Source organism: Falco cherrug, chromosome 1 (genome assembly GCF_023634085.1).
Source record: "Falco cherrug isolate bFalChe1 chromosome 1, bFalChe1.pri, whole genome shotgun sequence".
NCBI classification, from domain to species: Eukaryota; Metazoa; Chordata; class Aves; order Falconiformes; family Falconidae; genus Falco; species Falco cherrug.
Genome location: NC_073697.1, coordinates 86943190 through 86965028, shown reverse-complemented (window position 1 = coordinate 86965028; position 21839 = coordinate 86943190). Strand labels below are relative to the sequence as shown.

General features: G+C 45.5%; 1 protein-coding gene across 1 annotated transcript in view; it reads left to right on the top strand.

The window, feature by feature from the left end:
* Positions 1 to 3729: 3729 nt before the first annotated feature.
* Positions 3730 to 21839, top strand: part of LOC102045715 (uncharacterized) — a 32632-nt gene continuing 14522 nt past the window's right edge. The window contains exon 1 of the mRNA XM_055700735.1: positions 3730 to 3906. Coding sequence (XP_055556710.1) covers positions 3829 to 3906 — 78 coding nt within the window. The 5' untranslated portion in view covers positions 3730 to 3828. The remainder of the gene's footprint in view (positions 3907 to 21839) is intronic.

The following is a 21839-nucleotide window of genomic DNA, read 5'->3' as shown; positions in this document are numbered from 1 at the left end:
CACATATTTAAGGAAATTAATTAAGAAAGTTCTCTTTCCATGTATCTGTGTGTGAAAGAGAGAGAGAGAGTGGATAGAAATTACTGGCTATTAGTGGTTTCAAGCTTAGCTTTCCCACAATAAAAGATTTTTGCTGCCAGCCTGGAATCAGTAAGTTTCTACTTCTTTTTTTTCCTGGAAATTACTTTCCCAGCCCAGGGCTACTGGTTAAGAAAGTGCTGCCATTACACACACAAAAGTCTTATCCACTAACTTCATAAATGTCACTGTTCCACTGAAACATAGTGCTTGCTTCAGCTTTTCAAGAGCCTTCAAAGTGGCACACAACAGTAGGTAACATCGGCCAGCCCTTGGAAGAACTTGCCAAAAGAGCATGGAAACCTTGAATTTTTCAACAGGAAGCTCAACACAGAGAACAGGACATTTACTTTCTTAAAGACATCTCAACAACTGTGGAAGAAGCTTGGCCTTGCCTTCTCAGGGATGTGCACAGCTGCACCTGCGTCTCCCTTTCCTGATGCATGGTAGGCATGGGGTACAACCCTGGTCTGGGCTGTGGGGGACCTGTGCAAGAGGTGGGGCTGTAGAGAGTGTAAAATAGGGAATAAAGAGTAAGCAGGAAGCGAAGTCCTTTTTGCCATTCTGTCCTTTCTTGAGCCTTCCAGTAAACCTATCACTGGTCTACCTTCAGCTGCCTTGCACAGCTGTCTGATGGGCAGCTGGGCCAGACACTGGGGGAGGGTAGCTCACCAGCTAAGTGTTCCCTGGAAAGGGGCATTAGAAGCCCTGCTTGCAGGCTCAGTGCACCACTTGCAAGCCTGTCTTCATGGCTGTTACCTTCTGTGGGCAGTTAAGACACCTTTGAGACCTGGTCTTCCATGCTGTGTGGTGCAGGAAGTTGTCCATGCCCATACAAAGTCCCACTACCTGCTCACAGAGGGAGCTCATGAATACAAAACGTAATCTTCATAAGAACTTTGGTTTGAAAGGGTCACCAAGCTGAGCTGAAAATACTTATGAGCAGACTACTGTTAAGTTTGATCCTTAATTCTAGATGCTATGTCACTGCTAAGCCATAGGGATGAAGTGCTGTGTGGACAGGTCCTGCTAGCGGAGATAAGGGAACAAAGACACACTGACAGAATTTGTGAGGCCAAGAACAAACACAACATGAGAAATCAGCATACATTTGTGTCTGTGCTACATGCTCAAGGTCTACAGCTTGGAACAGCAACATAGTCCACACAGCGGCCTCTTTGGCTCGAAAGGATTACGGGTGCCTGCACGCAGATGACCCCTGGAAAGGAATCCAAATAACAGGGATGTAAGATCCTTAAAAAAAAAAAAAAAAAGAGCGCTGTATTGCTAGACTTGGGCATGTTCTCTCTCTTTCGTTTAGATATTTTTATATTACTATTCCAGCCCTGTCCAAGTGAAGAAAAAGTCACTTTTTGAATACCCTTTTCTGCCAGCAAGTTCTTGACTTATGTCCTCAACAACTGTGCATTAACATAAGGAAACAGCAGATGGAATCTCTGTATTTACTTCTGTCACACAGAGACTCGTGGAAAAAAAATGGATTTCTTGTTTCAGGGATTTTTCAAAGCTTAACATACATTTATGGTGATATTGCCCTGAGATTTTACTGTGTTAAGAAAAGCAATGCACCACAGCACTATGCTACAGAGACCAGACTGCCCTTCAGGCAGAAGTGTTCTGCTTGGAAAAATCCCTTCACTCTCAAAAAGCCCTCCTGCCAGAGATGCCAAGTGTCCTGGGTTGTGCATTTATTCAGAATAGATGCAATGTGGTTATATATTCTATGATATATACTTTTTCAATTGACAGGTAACTCCAAGAAATATTACCCAGGAGGAGCAAAATGTAAATGTGAACATGAACAATCACAGTAAATAACTGACAAGGTCATAGCCCCGGAACAACATTTACACAGAATCTGCCCTGAAAAGAGAAGGCTGAAATAAGAATTGGCCACACAAAGAATTATTTGCATCTTCTGCCTTCAGTGCAAGAAGTATAAACAACCCAATTAAGCTATCAAGATACTCCTTACGTGCTGTTCCATCGAAGGGCTAGTTCTACATTAGCAAATGCAGATTTCCAGGGTGGCAGCATGGTCCAAGAGGGCAGCGAGCCATTAGAGTCCTGCCCCTGGTTCCCTCTCAGCCTTGGGCTAATCATTTTCCAGGTGTCCCCTGTTTGTATAATAAAAGGTAACAGGCAGCCTCATCTCACAAGCACTGCAAGGAATATATGGATGTGTGTGTCATCTCTTTAGGAGTCAAGCATTATTTTCTATAGACAGGACATCAAACTGCTCACCAGAGTAGGTGAGCAGCCCTGGCTGACACGTGAGCTCAGCGCCAGCATGCATTCAGTGCAAGGCTGCTGCCTTGGTGCCTGTGCCCAGCCTCTCCCGCTCTCATTACAAGGTATAAATTCAAGATGTTACGTCCAATTTACACAATGACATGACAATATGGAAAGCCAAACACAAAGTACATTGGTGCATTTGTGAAGAAAAAGAAAAAAAAGTTTTCTTTGCCACCAGTCCTCCAACTTCATGCTTATGTATGCACCCACCTGGATACCAGCTGAAGGCATTATCCAGTTTTTTTTTCCATTGATTACATTGCTCTCTGAAAACCGGGTTAATCTCTGCTCTTTGGGAAAGAGGAATTCAGGAGCTGGGGTGCCAGCAATGTCCAACAGCCTGGCTAGCCCATCATCCCTTGTCCAGTAGTGACCAGCACAAGAATTTTGGGGGAAAGGTGTAAGAAACCCTGTTACAAACAACCTGCTGTCTGGCAGACTCCCCTCCTGTGCCAGACAGCTGGAGGGCTGCTTGTGCTGCTTACTGTGAGGGGGCACCTGAGCACCCAAAAAGCAGCTCCAAGTGTAAAACCACAGTACTTTGTCAAATACTTTTAAAACAGGTAATAGCAACTCTTCCTACAGAATAATGAATTGCAGCTAGCAATGTAAGTTTACCACCACCTGCAAGGACAGGATCATTTTTGGTTGCTGGGGCTGGTGGGGTGCCCGCAGTCATTGCAGCATGCGCTGCAACTGGGGGTGGGTGGGTGGGGGTCTCACTTCAGAAACCAGAAAGCTGCCTCAGAAACAATGCGCGTCCCCTGTCCTCCCATGCTCTCCAAAAGGGTGAAGTGGCTGCCGTACCCTGGCTGCTAGTTTACGTGCAGCTCCTTCTCCTTGGGCTCCTAGAATGCCCGGGAATGTTCCTTCCCTGCCCTTTGCTTCGTGCTCGGATGACACTGGGGTGGTTTTTCCTGCTAGAAAGACCAGAGCCCTTTTCCTATTTCCCATTCCTCCGATAATTCGCTCCACTGACGGGGGGCGGCGGGGCCCGGCGGGAGGCAGGAGCCCCGGCCGGGTGGGCTGCCCGGGCCAGCTGCCCCCCGCCAGCAGCAGGAGCCCCCCCGAGCAGCTGCCTGGCGGGCTGGCGCTGCCCCCGGCCCCCGCGCCCGGAGCGGGTACAGCCCTGGGCACCCAGCTCCGGCCCTGCCTGCGGCGGGGGGGCTCGGGCAGGGCCCCGCCACCCCCCTGCAGCCCGTGCAGCCCCCCCAGCGCCCGGCCCGGGCCCCGCCGAGCTCCGCGCCGCAGGTGACCCCCCGGGGGAGGGCAGGGGCCGGGAGCGGCCGGGGGAGGGGGCGAGGGGCGGGGAGGCCGGGCTCGGGGGGTCGCTGTCAGCGGCGCCCGCTCGGGGCACGGCGCGGCTCAGCAGCGCAAAGCTCCGCTCGGCTCGGCTTGGCTCGGCACGGCACGGCTCGGCGCAGCGCCCGCGCTATGGTGCGCGGCGTCCCCGGCGCGGGGCTCGTCCTGGCGGCGGCCGCGGCGCTCTGCCTCGGCGGGGCGGGAGGCAAGGTAACCCCGGCGGGGCGGGAGGCAAGGTAACCCCGGCGGCCTCCGCCCGCCCCGCCCGCCCCGGGCACGGCGGCGGCGGGCAGCGGCAAACGCGGCGGGGAGCGAGTGCCCCGCGGCTCGGCGCGTCGCGGGGAAGATCCGCCGGGACCACGGGAGGTACCGGGGCTCCCGGGATTCCCGGGCCGAGGAATGCGCCGCGGCCCCCGGGAGGGGGTATGCAGCGGGACCGCCGGGGCGGGGGCGGCTGCGCTGCCTCGTTGCCCGGCGCTGCGGGCATCCCCCGGCCCCTGCCCGCTCGGCGGCCGGCGCTGCGCGGCCCCTTAGGGCTGGCTGCCGAGCCGCCGCGGAGCCCTGCAGGTACCGGGGGCAGAATGCTGCAGGCGCCCGTCCCTGGATCACCCTCTCCCCTCCCGCACAGCCAGACCCGAAACCCGGGGCAGGGCCGGTGCAAACCGACAGAACGGGCCAGCCAGCAGCAGTCTGAGCACTCGCCCGGAGGCATCCCTAGCGGCGGGCAGCCCGGCACACGGAGGGCGACCCAGCCACCGTGCGTGGTGTTACGGTCCCCGCGCTCGCCGGGCCCGTGCACCTTGCCCGTGGTACGGAGAGCAGGTAAACGGTGCCGGTGACAGCTCCAGCTCGGAGGGCAGGGCTCTTGGTACCGGCTGGGAGCCGCTGGGGGAGCACTGGGGGAAGCAGGGCGGAGATGGAAAGGCAGAGGAGGAAGCACGGGGTACCCCACTACTAGGAGCAGCTGCGGAGCGAACGGTGGCTCTGCTCTGGGAAGGGTGAGCAGCCCCGGCCCCGCCGAAGTGAGCGGGACTCTTCCCGTGGACCCTGAGAGCAGCAAGGTTTGACACTTCTGATACGGATTCTCAGATCTATAAAACATGAGCCACTACAGTATAAGAAAATAGTATTCCATACACTCTTGTCTTTTGTTAATGCGTGTGTGTATATATATATATAAATAAAAAAGGTGGAGGGTTGCTTTCCCTGGTGGAAAACAGCGTTGTAACTCTGCCTGATACACCAGTCCCTGCTACAGCACATACGAACACAGCAAGAACTCTGTGGTTGAAACGAAGATGTTTTCTCTCACTCTGGCATCCTAGTGAAGATAGCTACAGTGAGAACGTCTTAAGCCATGTTGCTGGCACTTTAGTACTACATATTAACTGCACACTCAAATCTATTGAGTTGTGAGGTTCTGTCTTTGGTTTCTCTTTTAACTCAGAATTGCATTGCGGAACCTGCAAACCTACCCTCACACAGCTGCATACTTCTCTTATTCATCTACATAACTTGCTTGCTGCCCTGAGCTATTACATCCTTCCTGTGCTAGTTTTGTTCCAACTTTGCCCGTATAGTCAGGAGATGGACCGAGTGTTGGCTGTGTGGTGTGCCTTTGGGTGCACCTGGCCATGGTGGGACACTGAATACATCAGCAAGCTGTATAATTTTTGCTTGATTTTTCTCTTTTCTATGATTCCTACCCAACTTCTGTTGTTCTCTAACTCTGAAAGCAGGGCTGTTTGATTTCCCATCAGGCAGTAACTGAACTAAAGCATTGACCAACAGCACTATAAGAAAAGAAACTGCGTCCTTAATGAAGAACCAACAGCATCCTATATACTTTCCCAGACTTGACTTCTTGCTGTGTCAATTATTCTTTTGATCACATGATGTCTGTAGCCTTTTAACATACTGGACAATTTCTTTTGCAGAATGAAACTTAAGGCATTTCCTATTGCTTACCCTCCTAAATGTGGCAGTGAAATCTGTGTGTGCAAACAGATGTGTGTGTACATTTTTTGCTCCCTGTTTTTGTTTTGGTTTTTTTTTTCAGTAAGTTGCACTTGCTCCTCACTCATCAGGGACTGCACTACGCTGCGTAGGCTTCATTACTTTTATCTTTTTTGACTACATTCTGATAGTGTTGCTATGCTAGTAAAAAATACACATCCCACTCTAAGTTGATGGTTCAAATGTAGCTCAATTTGGCAGTTGAAAAAAGGTATTCAAAGGCTTAGAAGAAATGCATTGTCTTTCTGGCATAGCGTTAACAATATAAAAGCATAACAGAAACTCCCTTGGCAAGGGCAAAATCTGCATGCGGTATAGGAAACGGAGTTGTTCTTTTCATCCAGGAAGGTGGTCTCTGCCACTCAAGAGTTGAGGAACTTTGGGATGCTTTGAGGTAGTGTGGATGCCTGAAATGTGTTTTGTGGCAAAGCAGAGCTCTCTCTGGAATCCTTCACTGAGTACTACAGCAATATAAAAACAGGAGTTAGATCAAATGAAAGAAAATTTGAAGATAAGGTGTATGATGTTTCCTCCTGCATGTCTGTATCAGATGGAACAAGATATGTAGATAAGTGGCTTGTTTATCCTGAAGGAAGAATGTAAGCCTGATGAAAGAATAATGTAGTCAAAGTTATGTCTCTGTAATGTCCCTAAAATATTATCCCTTTAATCAGATCCCTACGGAGGAGGTCTCTATGCCAGTGCCATCCTTCATCTGCTATTCTTCTGTTCACTTGCTGGCTTAAAGAAAAAAAATCAAGCCTTTCCAGTTCCTTTTAAGAGAAGAAATCTCAGTGATCCTAGACCCTCCAGTCAAAGTCTTAGTCCTGCTCCCAGAGAGGACAATGGCAAGATTCCCGCTGGTTTCAGAGGGAGCAGGATCCTTCCCAAGATCAGTGAAGGATTAAAAAAAATATTCAACTACTAAAATATGCACCTCAATTAGCAAAGAATGTGGCCTGATTAGTAAAGTGTATGAAATTTCAGCTATTAAATTCTACGGCCCTGATCAACAAAGCATGCTGCACAATTGGCAATGTATCCAGAATCTCAGCTACTGTACTGGTCTCCTACCAGATCAACCAAGCATGCAGCTGAATCAGTAAATTATGCAACTGGAGCAGCAAAATATGCACATCTGATTGCAGGGGGAGGCTATGGAAGTTCTGAAACATTTTACGTTGACACACAATAGGACTGTTAGTGGTCAACCTCCGTCTTAAAAGTGGAGGCAAAATATCTAACTTTTATCAAGTCTTTCCAGAGAATTGCTGGACTAGAAAAGTATGTAACTCAAATGGCTCAGTGTCTGCTAGCAGCAGCCCCATTCTTACCAGATGTACTGCACATCTGGTTCCAATTCCAGCTGCTGCCAGGTGTGTGGGTTATTTTAGTAAGACTTTAATGGGATTTTTAGGTCCAGGTAGCTTTTGTTTTATAGGTCACTCCCTGTGAAGCACTGTAAGTGCACCCCAGGCTGCCTTTCTTTCTCAAGAAACAAAGCTGGTAAAGACAAATAAGGCAGCTTCAAAGAATCTGAAACTTCTGATGGCAATGAGCTTAATATCTATTAATCTCTTTGCTGTTTGTGGAAGTACTGTGTCCTTTGGGAGTAGAGAAACGATAGGTCTTTCCTATTTTCTTTGTCTCTTCATTAATTGCCATAGCTGTATCCTATGTGTTTACAATGTACCTTGGCAGATATTTATTGTGTGGAGGGTTTGGACATTTGGCCAACCTGGGGAGCAGCTACATTCATATATTCTGAAGCAGTATTGGGGCTGTTTCTCCCTGGCTTGAGTGTATGTGCTTTAAAAATCCAACCATAGTAGCTGGTTCTGACCTTCAGAAGTTGTTTTTGCTTGAAGTTATTATTTCTAGTTTATAGAGAAGACCTGCAGGTTGTCCTGTTTCAATAAAGATGCAGTTTCAGGATTTCCATAAACTGCTTTTTTTTTCTTTTTTAATGTCAGGAAGTAAACTGTTACACTGCCTGTGCTCAAGGAAGGGATAAGAATTGCGTTGTTTTACTGCACTGTTCACTTCAGTGAAATCTGAAACATTAGTTGAGTCTAAGAAATATCTGGGCTTGGGTTTTGGTTTGTTTTTAATCCACTACAGCTGGTACATAAAACTGGCTTACATTGAACTTCTTATTTACCAAAATTCTCTCTCATTTCCAGGTCAGTTCAATGAATGATCCTATTTAGCTCTTTTTCCTGTTTGAAATATTTCCTACTCAGTCCAGAGCAGTGCCCCTAAAACATAATTGATTTGGGTCATTGAACCTTTATTTTTCATGCATGTTAGTTTGCATCCCGCCACTGGTCTGACTGGTATTTCAATTAGAAAAATGCAGGCGGATTTCTCCAAGAGGCTAAAGTTCACGTGGAGTCTCTGGCGAAATAAGATCCTGGAGTACGTATCCTGGAACTGGGCAATGATTTGTAACTTTTTTTTAATCCTCTGTCTGGCCAGAATGTCGTAAATCTGGCGCTCTCTTGTTAGCTTCACGCTAAGCAGCAATAATGTCCACAGTGTTTTAGTCCTGATAATTCTAATTACTGAAGAAGCTGAAAGCTGAGAAGATGGACAAGGCTGGCCTCAAGTCCTGCACAGCACACGGGACTCTCTCTTTGTAGAGCTGAACCATGATTCTCTCATTTGCCAAGGCCAGCAATGGAAGCAGCAGCCAAGGTAAGAGAAGTAAGCCAGTGGCAGAAGATTTCTGGAACAATGTGGGTCATCTTTATGGGAAGGAGCTAAAAGAGTGCAGTACCACTAGAGATGCCAACCATCCTTGGGATGAGAATGCTGAAGTCATTTTTGTTTCTTTACTATCTAAGTAGGTTGAAGCAAACAGTCCTGTTGCACTGGTTTAGAAGGACCCAGCAAACAAACTTTCCTATGGTAACCAACAAACAATTACTATTCTCCCCATCTGCATCTTTGCATGACAGACCAGGAATGGTGGTAAAATGTTCAAGTCTCTCTCTTCCTGCCTCCCTTTTCTCTTAAAAGACCCCAAACTCATGGCAAGTTTGGTACCAGAGAGTGGCTACCCAGCAGTAGTGTAACTAGACCAGGTCTGGTGTAGCAACTCTTACCATTACACACTATTATTATTACAATATATTACTATGCACTGATATCTCAGGCCTATAAATAATAAATATTCAAATTGGCATTCAAATACTTCCTTGAGTATGGGAAGTACTAAATAGAAAAATAATCCTCTTCTACTTGTACAAATCCATGGCAGGAGGAGGGTGGAGTAGGGATGGGGCACTACAGGGTCTTGCATTAGTATGTGGAACAATTATACAGCAGTAGCAAAAAGCCTTACCGGCAGCTTTGGCGCTCAAACTCAGCGTTAAGAACATCGCAATTCCTATTACAAGCTCTCAGCAGCAAATGACCTTCTGGTTTGTTTAGAGTATCCTTACTCACATCATTGCCAGTGAAAAGGAGGTTCCAATTTTGGGAGAAGAGAAGGCTAATTTGCCAGTATTTCCTTTCTAGAATTCTTGGGGCCTACTGGCATTTACAGAAGTCATCTGGGACTCCAGGAGAATTTAAATCAGGCCACAAGTACTACTGGCTTGGATTAGTAATGCTGTACGTTGAGGACAACATCTGTATTTGGGTTTGGGTGGAGTCCTTTCATGGTAGAAGAGTAGACAATACCTCTACAGCATCTTTCATCAGAGGATTTCAGAGTTTCACAAATATCTAATTACAGAAACTATGAAGTTATGTGAAATCCCTGGTCCTGGGGGAGTACAGGCAGTCCCATTATGCTTCAATATAAAGCAGGGCTGGGTGGTGTTCAAAGTGGCAGAACAAAAGCAAATTTGCCCCATGCAAGCCATAACCTGCTGTGCTATCTCCTTTTCATCCAGTGTTTTGTTCTCGTTTCTTTATATTAGCAGCCAGGTTGCAACATCAAACCAGCCAAACAAAATGGGCTGGTAGAAGCCTCCGTTCACAACTACCGTCAGCTCTGGAGAAGGGACTTCTGGAAGTTTGCTGATCTCTTACTGATCTGTTCCCGTAGTGTTTGCCTTTCGTTACTGTGTTAAGGAGCAGCGGGACTGTAGCAAGGGCCAGGTGCCAGTAAGGACAGTGTCCTGGTTACAGGAGAGCCGGGATGAAATGCCTCTGAAAGTCCAACCTGACACCAATCCCAGAAAGTCAGTTGCTCAGCCTTTCCGAGGAGGGTGCGCCTCCTCTGTACTGTACTTAATTTGGGATTAGCAATGGGAAATCTAATCCACTTGTTCTACCTAAATCCAGCCCTTTCCTGGTCTTAGTTAGTAAACGTTCCACTGTTATGAATGGCTGCTTAAATTCTTATTAAAGGGATTATTTTTTTTTTTCTGGAATTGACTTAAAATGTGGAGCCTTTACTGTCAGAACTGAGGCTGGAAGCCCAGGCTGCGCACCCCCTTGTCCTGAGCCTGTATTACAGACCTGCATGGGTGGGCAGCTCAGGTGAATCCCAGAGCTCACTATTTGAATACAAGAGCCCCAAGGAGCTGCTCATCAAGACTAACTTTAAATGCAAGCCTAGCAGGCTGAACACTTTGATTTGCCTCTAAAATCAACAGTAACTTGTTCCAGGTTTTCTCGTTGAAACTTGAATGGGGAAGAAGAAAGGATGTCTGCGAAGCAGATTTATTTGGAAAAATAAACTGCTCACCGGTTGGGACCCTGTAACAACAAACCCAGCGCTTAGTTTTATCTCTGGCTGCAGTATCTGTGATACTTTTTTCTGCTTTCTCCCACACCCTCCCTGCTGTGCCCTCATGGTCTCTCCTTATGCAGGCAGTAAAGTAAAATTTACAAGCATCCTGCTCTCTGAAATCCTGGCAAAGGTGGAGCCTTGGAAATTTCCCTTTGCAGAGTGCACAGGAGGAGACTAATCCCGGAATAACGAGGTGGGGAAAAGAGCTGCTGTTTGTGTACCATCCAAAGCTAAGGATATGCATTCAGACCGTAACAGACCTCTGAATGGCCTGCCTCAGCAGGAGCAATGGCTCGTTTAGAAGCCTGGTTACTAATATTGCATGAAAGGGGGAGGGGTTTTCTGTGCTTTCTTTCCTTCTGCTTTGTAAGGATCACTGTCTGGGTCTTCTGCATAAGCCCTCTCACCTGCTAGTGACATGTAGTGAAACAAGGACCGGGGTCTCGAAGAGCTGCAGTAACAAGCAGCTCTGCAGCATGCCAGTGGCAGTACAGAATATTTGCAGGTTTTGGCTTTCCCATGTGGAATGTTTCCTTCCCCATATGTTTTGTACAATTGACTTCCAACATGTGAAACATTTGAAGTGTCTGGATGAAACAATAGAGTCATGCAGCTGGAAATCCAAGCGCAAACAGCTTGCTTTTTTGCAAGGCCAGTTTACACGTATATGTGTGTGTTTTGTTTGCTTTTAAAGATCCAGATTTATTTCCTGGGAAGTGGCCAGCAAAATTTCCATGTGATTGCCTTTCAGTTCCCTTTTCTCCTGTTTCTGGTACTTTCAAAACAAAACAAAGTGGTTTTGGGCACCTAAGCTGCATATGGATTTCATTATCTAAGTCTCCCCCACGTATTTGGGAGGTTATATACATAAAGTTAATTTGGGAACACTAGTTTTACAGATGCCTACGAACATACATAAGTTGCTCAATGGACTTTTATACTGAACTCTACAAGCAAACTTTTACTGCCGTGCTATAGCTTTTGTTTTGTTATATGTTTCGTCTGGTTACCAAGCAGTTCAAACAATCTGACCATGTTTTCTAGTCTTTAATTTGAGCTGCTTTGGCCTGTTCAATTTATAGAAAATGAAAACCAGATTGATCTTCTGGAAATTCCTTCATCACCCTTGTTAGTTCCCACCAGCCCTATCGTTTACTGTTAATTTTTTCTATGGTATGTTGTGTACACTTTGTTAATGAGATTTTGCGCTAGCGGAAAAAAGACCTATGCTGACCTATTAAAACCCTGAAGCAAATGGCCGTGGCATCTTGAACTCTTCATTACACTGCCTTACTTTTATTTATGATGGTCCCATCATATTCACAATTATTTGCCTGAGGAGACACTCTAAATGATGCCTTTGTTCCTCTTTCTAAAGCTTTACATTTTTTTGTATGTTTGAATGAGGGTATTTTTTTGGGGGAAAAAACCCACCAAAAAACCCCCCAAACCAACCAACCAACCAACAACCCTAGAACAGGGGTAGCAGCTTTGTATAGATGAAGGATCTTGTTTGATATGGCAGCTTACATCTTGGAAAATCTATTTGTCTCCTGAGTGTCCAGTCACAAGAGTCAGCTCTTTTCTTTTTCCGTCCTCTGCAAGGATTACTGAAAAGTCCATGAAAAAAAGCTGGTTGTGAATGTGAATTCTAGCACTCCCTGGTGGATGTTACCTTAGATATGTTGTGTGCTTCCTTATCCGTAAAGGCTAATGTTGGGATGAAAAGGGAAAACCAATGTTCAGACTGTTCTCATAATGATGTCTCACTTGCATTTGTTACAGGATAAATTTATGAGATACTAGTGACAGGTTTCTGCTTAAAATAGTTCTAATTGATGACTGCAATAGTTATAGTCCCCAAGGGAACACTGCCTAGTCAAGTGGGTCTTTCCAAGCACTGGATTTGCATGTTTTAAATAGATTTTTCAAATGACTTCATAGAGAAACAATCTGGCTTTTGTCCCTTTCAGACTGAGATGATGATGAAGAAATTATTATTGCAGTGGGGGGCTGCAGTGAAGGATGAAGAATAAGACCTGTCACTTACATCCAAGTGCTTCTACTAGAAACTAAGTGTGTCAATGAAATCAAAGAAAATATAGGAAATGTCCTATGCCTTGGCCTAGGTCTCTCCCAGAGCATTTCTATCTGTATTTCACACTCCTACCAGTATTTTGTCCACTTAACGAGCGTGTCTACACCTTGGCATACAGCAATTACCAAGTAATCAGCGAATGCCAGCGTTACTCCTGGGGTGGTAACTTCAGCCCGGGAAGCTGTCAGATAGCAAACGTACCCATAAGCTGCCAGGCTGCTGCCAAGCCCAGAGGAAAAACTATTAATCATAAAATTTTCTAGCCTTAAAAATCTAAATCAAAGAAAGAACTGAATGAGGAGAGAGAACTTTGCTTAGCCAGACTTAATGTAGCTGTATCTTGTGAGACCTCTCGTAGGTGAACCCAACTCAGTCTTAAGAACTGAAAGGGGAGAACTAAAACTTTTGCCTGTTTAGGACACAGGGAAAAAAAGAGCAAGAATGGTTTTATTGTCTTTTCAGTATCCTGAGATTTCAGCTATGAACCTTTAGAAAGCTGAGTTAGCCAGTAAGCCTCCTAAAGTCCCACCTTTGCTGAGAGGGGGAGATAATCTTTCAGAGGGCTTTTAAGACCATCTCTAACTCCTGCTCTGAATTTCCCTCTGCAGGACACAACTCTGGCTTTTGTCTGCAGAGGCAGGTGAGCCAGATTAGCTAGCAAAGCCCCACATCCAGAGCTGGGTGATCTTCCTTCATGGCCTTACACAGGAGTCTTGCATCAGGTACTCAAAATATTTGCGGCCACTGCAGAAAATTCTGCCCGTTGCTTGTAACTACAGTGTAGGCTGGCATCTCTGGCTGAATAAGAATAAACTGGTTTTGCTTCTCACCTGAACCTCCCCAAAGCAGCAGAGCATTAGGTTGCCTTTCCTCCAGGTGCTCCAAAGGCAAGTACAAAATGTCAAGTTACAATGTATGCCCAGACAGCATATACTGCTGATCATGCTATGGAAAGCTGTGCTGTTCCATGGGTGATTGTTTGGAAAACAGCCCCTGTTTGTGTCGCTGGGAACAAGCATTTTTTTGTAAGGAGAAAAAGGCATTGCATCTCTGGAGATCCATGAGAAGCTCTGTTGTTCTCCGCAGAAGCTGGAGCGTGTCACTGTGCCTGGTGGTTGTCCGAGCGCCCATGTTTGTTTTCTTGTAGTTTTCCTTTGCCCAGCATCCTGTTCTCGGAGAGGATCAAGGAGGAGGGATGGTGACCTCATGGTGCAATTATGCAATCTGCTTGAGGCCAGGTATCAAAACACACTGCAGCTGTGAAGCTGGGACCTTGTGTGGCCGGGGGCCCCGGCCTCCTGGCTCTAATGAGCTCGCTGACCTTCTTCTGCCACTTCTTCTGCAGCTGCTTTGATTTGCGGAGGTTTGCTGTGGCAATGGGCTGCTGCACTTTGGCAGGCTGCTGCTCAAGCTGTGGCAGCTACTGGCAGGCGTTGGGAGCTGGCCTCAGGGACCGGAGCAGGTGAGGATACCCTGAGCCCTGCCAGCCTTCTGTCATACTGACTGAGCCTACTTGCCTTTGTCCGAGGGTATGCAAACATGACCATCCTCCCTGATCATTTTTTGTTTTGTTTTTTTCCAAATAAGTGAGGAGGGAGTTGTCTGTTCTCCAGTGAAATACAGCAGCACCTTCCAAGCACTCTTGTTGTGACGCTTGAGCTCAGGGCTCAGCTGCAGCAAAGTCACATATGGGAAGAATAAGTGAAAATAGCATGCCCGCAGTCTGAGGCATATTTGGGCCTCCAAGTCCTCAAGGCTCATTCAGACTTTGCATTCTTTGCTCTAATTGCTACACTGCATTCCTGCTTCCCTCCCCTACTCTTGTGACAGTATTTGATTTTCCTTGTCTCCTGCATCAACAGGCTTTGATAGCCTACTTCCCTTCCCACCTGCATATTTGTTCTCTCCAAATGTCCTGTAAACCATTAAAAACATCAGAAAACTTGGTGATAGCTGTGAAAACGGAGCCCTGTGAAGCTGTCTGAGGCGTGCCAAGAAGAAATATAAGACGTCAGGTTCTTTCCTGAAAACAGGACTTGTAGCATGGAAATGTCATATCCATAATCACTTTCATGTGGTGGAAATGCTGTTACCCACCACTGAAATAACAGAGCATCTGCTAAAAAAAGGCAGGTTTGGTTTTACTTAAATCCAGCAGGTTGCACTTCAAGAAATATTAGACCTTTGTTTAAAAGCATGAGTGCAAGATATTAAAAACAAATGTATGTTTGGGCCAGTTTGGGAGTCCCACAACTGGACCCTGATCAGTGCTTGTGAATGTGAATGTGTTCAGGGAGCAAGGAGGGAATACAAAGCACGTGTGCAGGACTGGAGAAAGACAACAGGGAAAACTCTCTCCTAATAACTAAGCAAAATGTTGGCAACTTTTTTTATACTCTGTCAATCCAATGTCCTGATCTACTTCTGCCCCGTCTGCTACTTTCAACCATCCAGAGCTACTTGAAGAGCTGCCCTAACACAGGATAAGCAAGTCTCCCTTTTTGCTGTTGCCTTGTGCTTTTAACAGCAAAGGCAATTTGGCGGAGGGGGAAACAGTGATTCCAAGGCACTTCCAGGAATTCTTGTACTGCCAGGGGGAAAAATAAGTTCAACATACTGCTGCTGTATCTAGCTCACGCTAATGAAAGAAAATAAACCTTCTGTGCAAAGATGAGTTGAAAATGCAAAATTAAGCAGAGGGCTAATTTTATAAAGTTTCCGATTAACTTTGTCCTCCACTTGGAAAAAGTCCTACCAGCTTTGATCTCTAGATCAGTCAGCCAGTGAAGTAAGTGTGGTCACTTCTTAAGCTAGCAGACTGGAGCTTTGTAGCTTACTCTTGGGATAGTCTTTCCTCAGATCCTGTATTTGACAAGCATCCAAAAAGCTCAGGCTTCCCTAACTTGGAAATACTGTGAGAGGAGAACTTGGGGCTTTCACTGGGAACCACAAGAATTGTATTTCTGGGAGCTTGGCAGCTAGTTCCAGCCACGTCAGCAAGCAAAGACTTTGTATTTTGTTTTACCCCCTTAAGCTGGGATCGTGGAATGACCACTTTCCCTTTTTCATTCTCATTCTCTTTTTAAAACCCAAAGTTGAGCTTTTTTTTCTGCTTTGGCTGAATGTTTGGGCCACTTTGTATCTCATCCCAGGTGGCTGGCTCTGTTCAAGTCTCCTTGTGAGTCTAAGTGAACTTTAACTCAGAATGAACCTCTGATGCTTGGAGGGGAGCAGGAGGAAGTAAGCGAGATACGATACCTCACCCTGCGTGTTTTGAGTGATTGCAAAGCTGTTGGTGGAGCCAGAGCTTTAAAGAGGTCCCTGGGGCAGAATAAAATGTGAAGGAGCTGGTGAGGTAGTCTCAAAGCATTGCCAACTCTTTGAAAGAAACACACATGTGTGTGCATGTGTGCACATAAGATGTTTTTAATTTTGGAGGGGCGAGAGATCCTAAATAAAGCTTGCTGGATTTTCACTCCACCGATACTATGGTGAGCTCATGACTAAATTTAGTCATCCAGACTGAACAACCTTGGATTCTAAGACTGCATCCACCTCTGTCCAGAAACTAATTGCGTACCTCTGTGGCTGCTGTTGAATCAGCTGTAGGCAGACAAGATAAGGCTACTGTAGAACTGCCATATGCCACCGGCAGTCCTGCTCTGGCACCAGGCAGCTGCAGTGTGTTTTGTTTTTTAAAGGAAGCAGAAAAGATCTACCTGGGGAGAGGTTCTTGCTTCCCTACTCTTAAAAAAAAAAAAAAGTATAGGATCATTTATATAGTGGGGATATTTTACAGGAAGGGACAAAACAAAATAATCTTTTGGTCAAAAGCACGGGGTCGTAACCAAGTATTTTGGCTTCAGAGTGATTTTTTTTTTTTTAAGAGCCTAAGGTCTGCATAAACAGCTTCCATCCTCACCTTCACGTATAATTCTAGTATTAAATCTTTATAGTACGGTCTTCAAGCAAAGACCAAAAAGCCCTTTAACTTGGATGAGGAGACAATACATATCTGTTCCTGAAAAGACAAATAAATGCAGCACCTCTTAAATGTTCAGTCAGTTTAAACTGTAGTGCATCATTCAGTCTGTGTCATTTCCAGAAAGAAGTGGAAGTGATCTTTTTAAGTCTGCCTGAAACTGGAAATACGTGTGAGAAATGCACAGGAACTACATGCACCAGATGTTAATAAGGGGGCAAAGTAGGTTATGATCTTTGCACATCATTTCCATATGAGCCTGCAACCGGGTATCTCTACGAAGTGTGGCCTGGCCTCTGAGGATGTCTTGGAAACGTAGTGGCTCAGCTGTGTGCCTCCCAGTTTCCTTTGCTGAGGCTTTCGCTCTGACTCTGGGTACACACCAAGAGAATTTGCTATTTCTTGGGTGAGTACGTTATAAAAGAAAACAAACTACATTGGACAGGTCCCAACCAGAAAATCTGAGATTGTGCTCACGGAGGAATGACAAACATCAGGACAGGATGTCCTCCTTCCTCTTCTTTGAAATAAATACACTTTATAAACAAACAGTCTTTAGGATGAAAGCAAGACAGCGTCCTCCAGGATGCGGCAAACACCAGCTCCTTGTAACCAGCATTAACATGAACGAAGAAGATCTGTCGTGACTACTACTTTCTGAGCATCAGCAAAACCTATGAGCACAAATGGGCTGAGGATTTCCCTAGCCAGGACCTTGCATCACTTCGTTCCCACTTCTTTCCAGCAGGGTTTATGTCTTTACAAGCTAAACCACCTGGCCACATCACCTCCTCTTACCAGCTACATGTCACAGCATCTTCCCCACACTCCCCAGGGCCCCCAGCGTCACCTCATGCCAGAAGCATTTCCCTCTTGGAGGCAGGACAGAGAAGCCAGAGAAGCCCAGCCCTGCCTGCTTCTAGTGACTGGGACAGAGGCTGGTCGCCATCATTGAGGAGCGCTCGTGGGCCAGCTGAAGGCTGCCATGACTTGTCGTTCATGGCTCGGGTGAAAGCAGTGAGGAGGGTCTCCTGGCATCGATGTAAGTTGCCACAATAACTTGTCCTGCCCTGGCAAAATGAAGAGCTTGCTTCCACACCTGCCTCTGATCTAGCTCTAGTCTGGTGCCTTCTTTGGCAGTAACTGTGATTAAAGAAAGGGTGTTAATTAAATTATTCTCATAGCGAGCAGGATTCCCTCAGAATGCATTGATTCCCTGACAATGTTTCTACTAGAATAATGGGGGGCTACATTTGTAGGTGTTGTGCAAGCACAGAACAGAGCTGAGGATTACATTATTCCGATCCTTTCTGTTCATATACTTGGCTGGGCCTTATAATGAACTCCCATCTGGCCAAAAGAATTCTTTTCCCCCTTTCCTGCATGAGAATTCTGCTTTTTACCAGTGCCACCTGATTCTCAAACTTCTCAAACCAAACTGCTGTTTGGTGTATAATGTCCAGTTTGAAGAAATCCCATGCTGGCTTTGTGCTCACCCCTGCATATCAAGGGCTTGCTCTTTCCTTGAGAGACGATGCTCCTTGGGAAGCAGGCGCTGGTGCCTGCAGTGAGATCTCTGAGTGATGGCTTGCAGCCACTGGTGGCCACATCTGTTCCAACCCAGCACAGCTTTATGTTTCAGCAAAACTCCCAGGCTCTCTACAACTGCATTGGACACTGATTTGTTGCAGACCTATGCTTCAGAGGGCAGCAGAACACTCGTCCCACCATTAGGGCACCACTGCCAGAATCCCCTATGAGGGACTAATGCAGGGTCCTCGTTAGCCTTGTGGTTCCTGGTGTAGGGGCCTTATAACTCCTTACATATGCATATCTTAAATAAGTAGCTCAAAGCTGGTAACAGTCTTAACTACTCATATCTAGAGAGTCCAAATGCCAGCACAGGAGAGGGTGAGTGAGTGCATGGCAATAGGGTGTTTTTTTAGTAACAGGCACAGATTAAAGCTTCTGAGCTGGCTATGTAGTGTGAAAAGGGGAAATGCAATGCCTTGATATGTTCTGAAATACCCAGCCATTGTGTTTCTGGGCAAGAAGCAACAGCTGAGATTTGGGTTACTACTTCTCTGCAACCTACTAGATGCTCTTCCCCAGTTACTCCAAATCAGAAGGCAGTCTGACCCCACCGGGCTGCAGGTTCAGACCAACACAACTGTTTTAAATGTTTGGGACTCCTAGCCGGAGTGGGAAGTACTGAAAAGCAGATGAACAGGACTGGTAATCTGGTTATCCCTGCTCATAATTGACCTAATTGGTGTGGGCATGTATCAAGTGTTGTTTTTTAAAAAGCCAACCACCTACCATTTGCAAAGATTAAAAATGTGCCAGATTTTTTGCATGCCTCTGTCAAAAGCCCACAAGTCTGTAACTTGCTGCAGAGGGGAACATCTGTGTCTAATTGATGAAACTCAGCCTTCATAATGGGAGATTCAAATGAACTAAACATTTTTTTCAGTCATTCAGTTGTGGATTATAAATTCATCAGAAATCCTTTCCCCTCCCTTTCCTTGGATCTGTCTTGCATTTCCTGTCCCTTGTGGGTTTCTCCCCCTGGTCTCGGAGCAAGTCTTGAATCTTTTTGGTCTCCCAAGCCATAATAAATGAATAATTCCCCCACTGCCGTGACCTTTCAGCCGTATTTCTGGAATGCACATGTTGCACAAATTCCCCCCCGCTCTATTCCCATCTGGGCCTGAGGATGCAAGGTACCTGTTGGGATTCAGCTGGATATTGCAGCCAACTGGTGGCTACGTGGCTTGTAGGGGAACAAGAGGTATTTGAGTTTGGATCTGAGACTCCTTGGATGTACACAGGGTCTGAAAGATAACTCTCTTCAGATGATGACAGGTTCCAGTGAAAATTAAGGCAGAAAAGAGAGCCTATCCTGAGAGCAGGGCTGAGGGATTTATGGGGGGGGATGCACCTACCCATTCAGCACTTCGTTGATTAATCCCACGGGATCCACTGAACTGATGGTTGCTGCTTTTGGGTGTTAACAAAGTCTTATGGTAGTAGAGGTGAGCTGCGAACGCCTCCAAGTGCCTTCTCAGTGTCTGAAAAAAGGCAACTAGATCAGTTCACATATTCCTCAAAATAAAATCTCAACCCTCCATCATTGCCAATTTAGGGAGGTTTGGGCCAATCTGTAATCCTCCCACACCCAGGAGTACCACCCCGCAATAGCAGAAGCTCTGGTGCACATTCTGGCTCCAAAACTGGGTATATATTTTAGTCAAAATGTTAGGCATTATTTACTGTTTCTTGCTATGCAAATATCTTACTTAAAAGTGAGCTTAAAAGACTAGCATGTGACAAAGGCAAGTCTGCACCAGTATTCTGGAACAGAGGAAAGGAATATGAGAAAAGTCACAAAAAAGCCCTCTTCCCTTCTTCTAACCATAGTAGCTATCCCTCTCCCTGAGGGAAGAGGAGCGTATTCACTGGAAATCAGCTAGTTTTCAGTAAAATCCAAGTGACAACAAATGAATATGTAATTCTGATGTGTATTAGCAAACAGATCTAAATGTTAGGATCTGTAGCCCCTTAAATGGACATAAAGTTTTGCTACTTTCACCTGGATTTTTACCATGACTTAGCTAATTCAGACTAAACCCCAAAACTTTACCTCCTAGAGAAAAGATCAGTATATTTCTGTTAATTTATTTTGGTATTACATGCTGTGGAGCTCCTAAGGCATTACACAGAGAATAATATGTATTTGACACATTAATGTAGTTTCTTTTCCACTTGAGACTTCACACTTTTTTTTGAAGATTTGCTACCTTCAAGTCCTCCATCCCAGGTCCCTTAAATGAGAAGCCTATAGTTCATTCCACTATAACATAAGCTTTTTCAAAAACAACATTTTTGAAAGTCAGACTGGATTTCAAGTTGAACACAGAATACAATTTCCACCCACACTGCTCTTTTGGTCCTCTTCTACTGCCATCCTGCCACTCACCCCAAAATCACTCAATATGAACAGCACCTGCTGAAACATAGAGGTCATGCCTTGCAGAACAAGTCTGGCTTTTTGGTTTTATTTAAGGGTGTTTAACATTTAACACTGTATTTTTTTTTCCCCTTTCCATTTCAATATGAGCCAAGGGGAGGGACTTAGAGGGAAAAAAAAATCTGGAGTATTTTGATCTTTGTGGCTTTATATGGACTTCATAAGCTTTGTTTGTTCTACTGCCAGGCTTCCTTTGTGTTTAAATAGATAACAGACCAAGACGACTAATCATTTCCAATAATAAGACCCCACCAAACCCAAAGCATTCCCTTTCTTTTCCAATTAATGCTTGTAAACTCATGCTCCTAGACAGGGCTTGTGACCTAAGCACTTCTGAGTTATTTTTTCCCCCTTTTCAAAAACAATTGCCTGAGGTGCAGACAGGGCTCCGCGCTCTCCAAATTTATGAACGAATCTTGAGAAAAGGCTGTGAGAGCATCTTTGGGAGAAGGTGTAAATACAGTGTGTGAAAGCAGCCCCATGTACCTTTCGAGAAGCAGTGGCACATTAGTGCCACCGTTTACGGGCTTCCCTCCTCTTCGGAGCCTGAAGGCTATTTAAAGGGAGGGAAGAAACAGCAGCTTTCACATGGGACTGTTGCTGTTAGGTAAAATGCATGTTGATTGCTAGTTTGCTAGTGAGAGCTGGTGTCTGCTATCACTATTTTGAGAGACTTTGCATTTGAAGAGAAAACAATTTACCCAATCAAAACCACCTAGATTTTGCTGCTTATTGAGGTAAATAAAGCTGAATGTCTTCAAAAGAGAAGATGAGTTGGATGGATGAATCATGGGTAATCATCAATGCAAGGGGCTTTTTTAAATTAAAAAAAAAAATGTTTTTGCAATGAAAATAACACAGAGTTCAAGATGCCAGGGTGACAGATTTTCCTTTAGCTTCTTAAGATTTTTATCATGCAACCAGCTGTTCAGGACAATGTGTTTGTGCCATCAAAAAGTGGTATGTTAGCCAACAGCAGAAATGGATGCTACTATGATCAGTAGTAGAAAGTGAGAATTATGTGAATTAGTTGTCTGGGTTAATTTCTGTGGAGGCTGATCATTCAGCACATGCTCCCGTAGTCTCTAAGATTGGCTTTCTATGTTAAATATACTCGATTAATACTCCAAGTGGGAAAGCAGAAGATGGACTTATACAAGCTTAATGAATTCCCCTTCCTTAAGACTATCTCATATTACCTCCTTGAAGGGAAAGAAAAGAATAGGACCTTCAGTAGGTCCAGCAGGCTGCATCCTGTATATAATCTCTG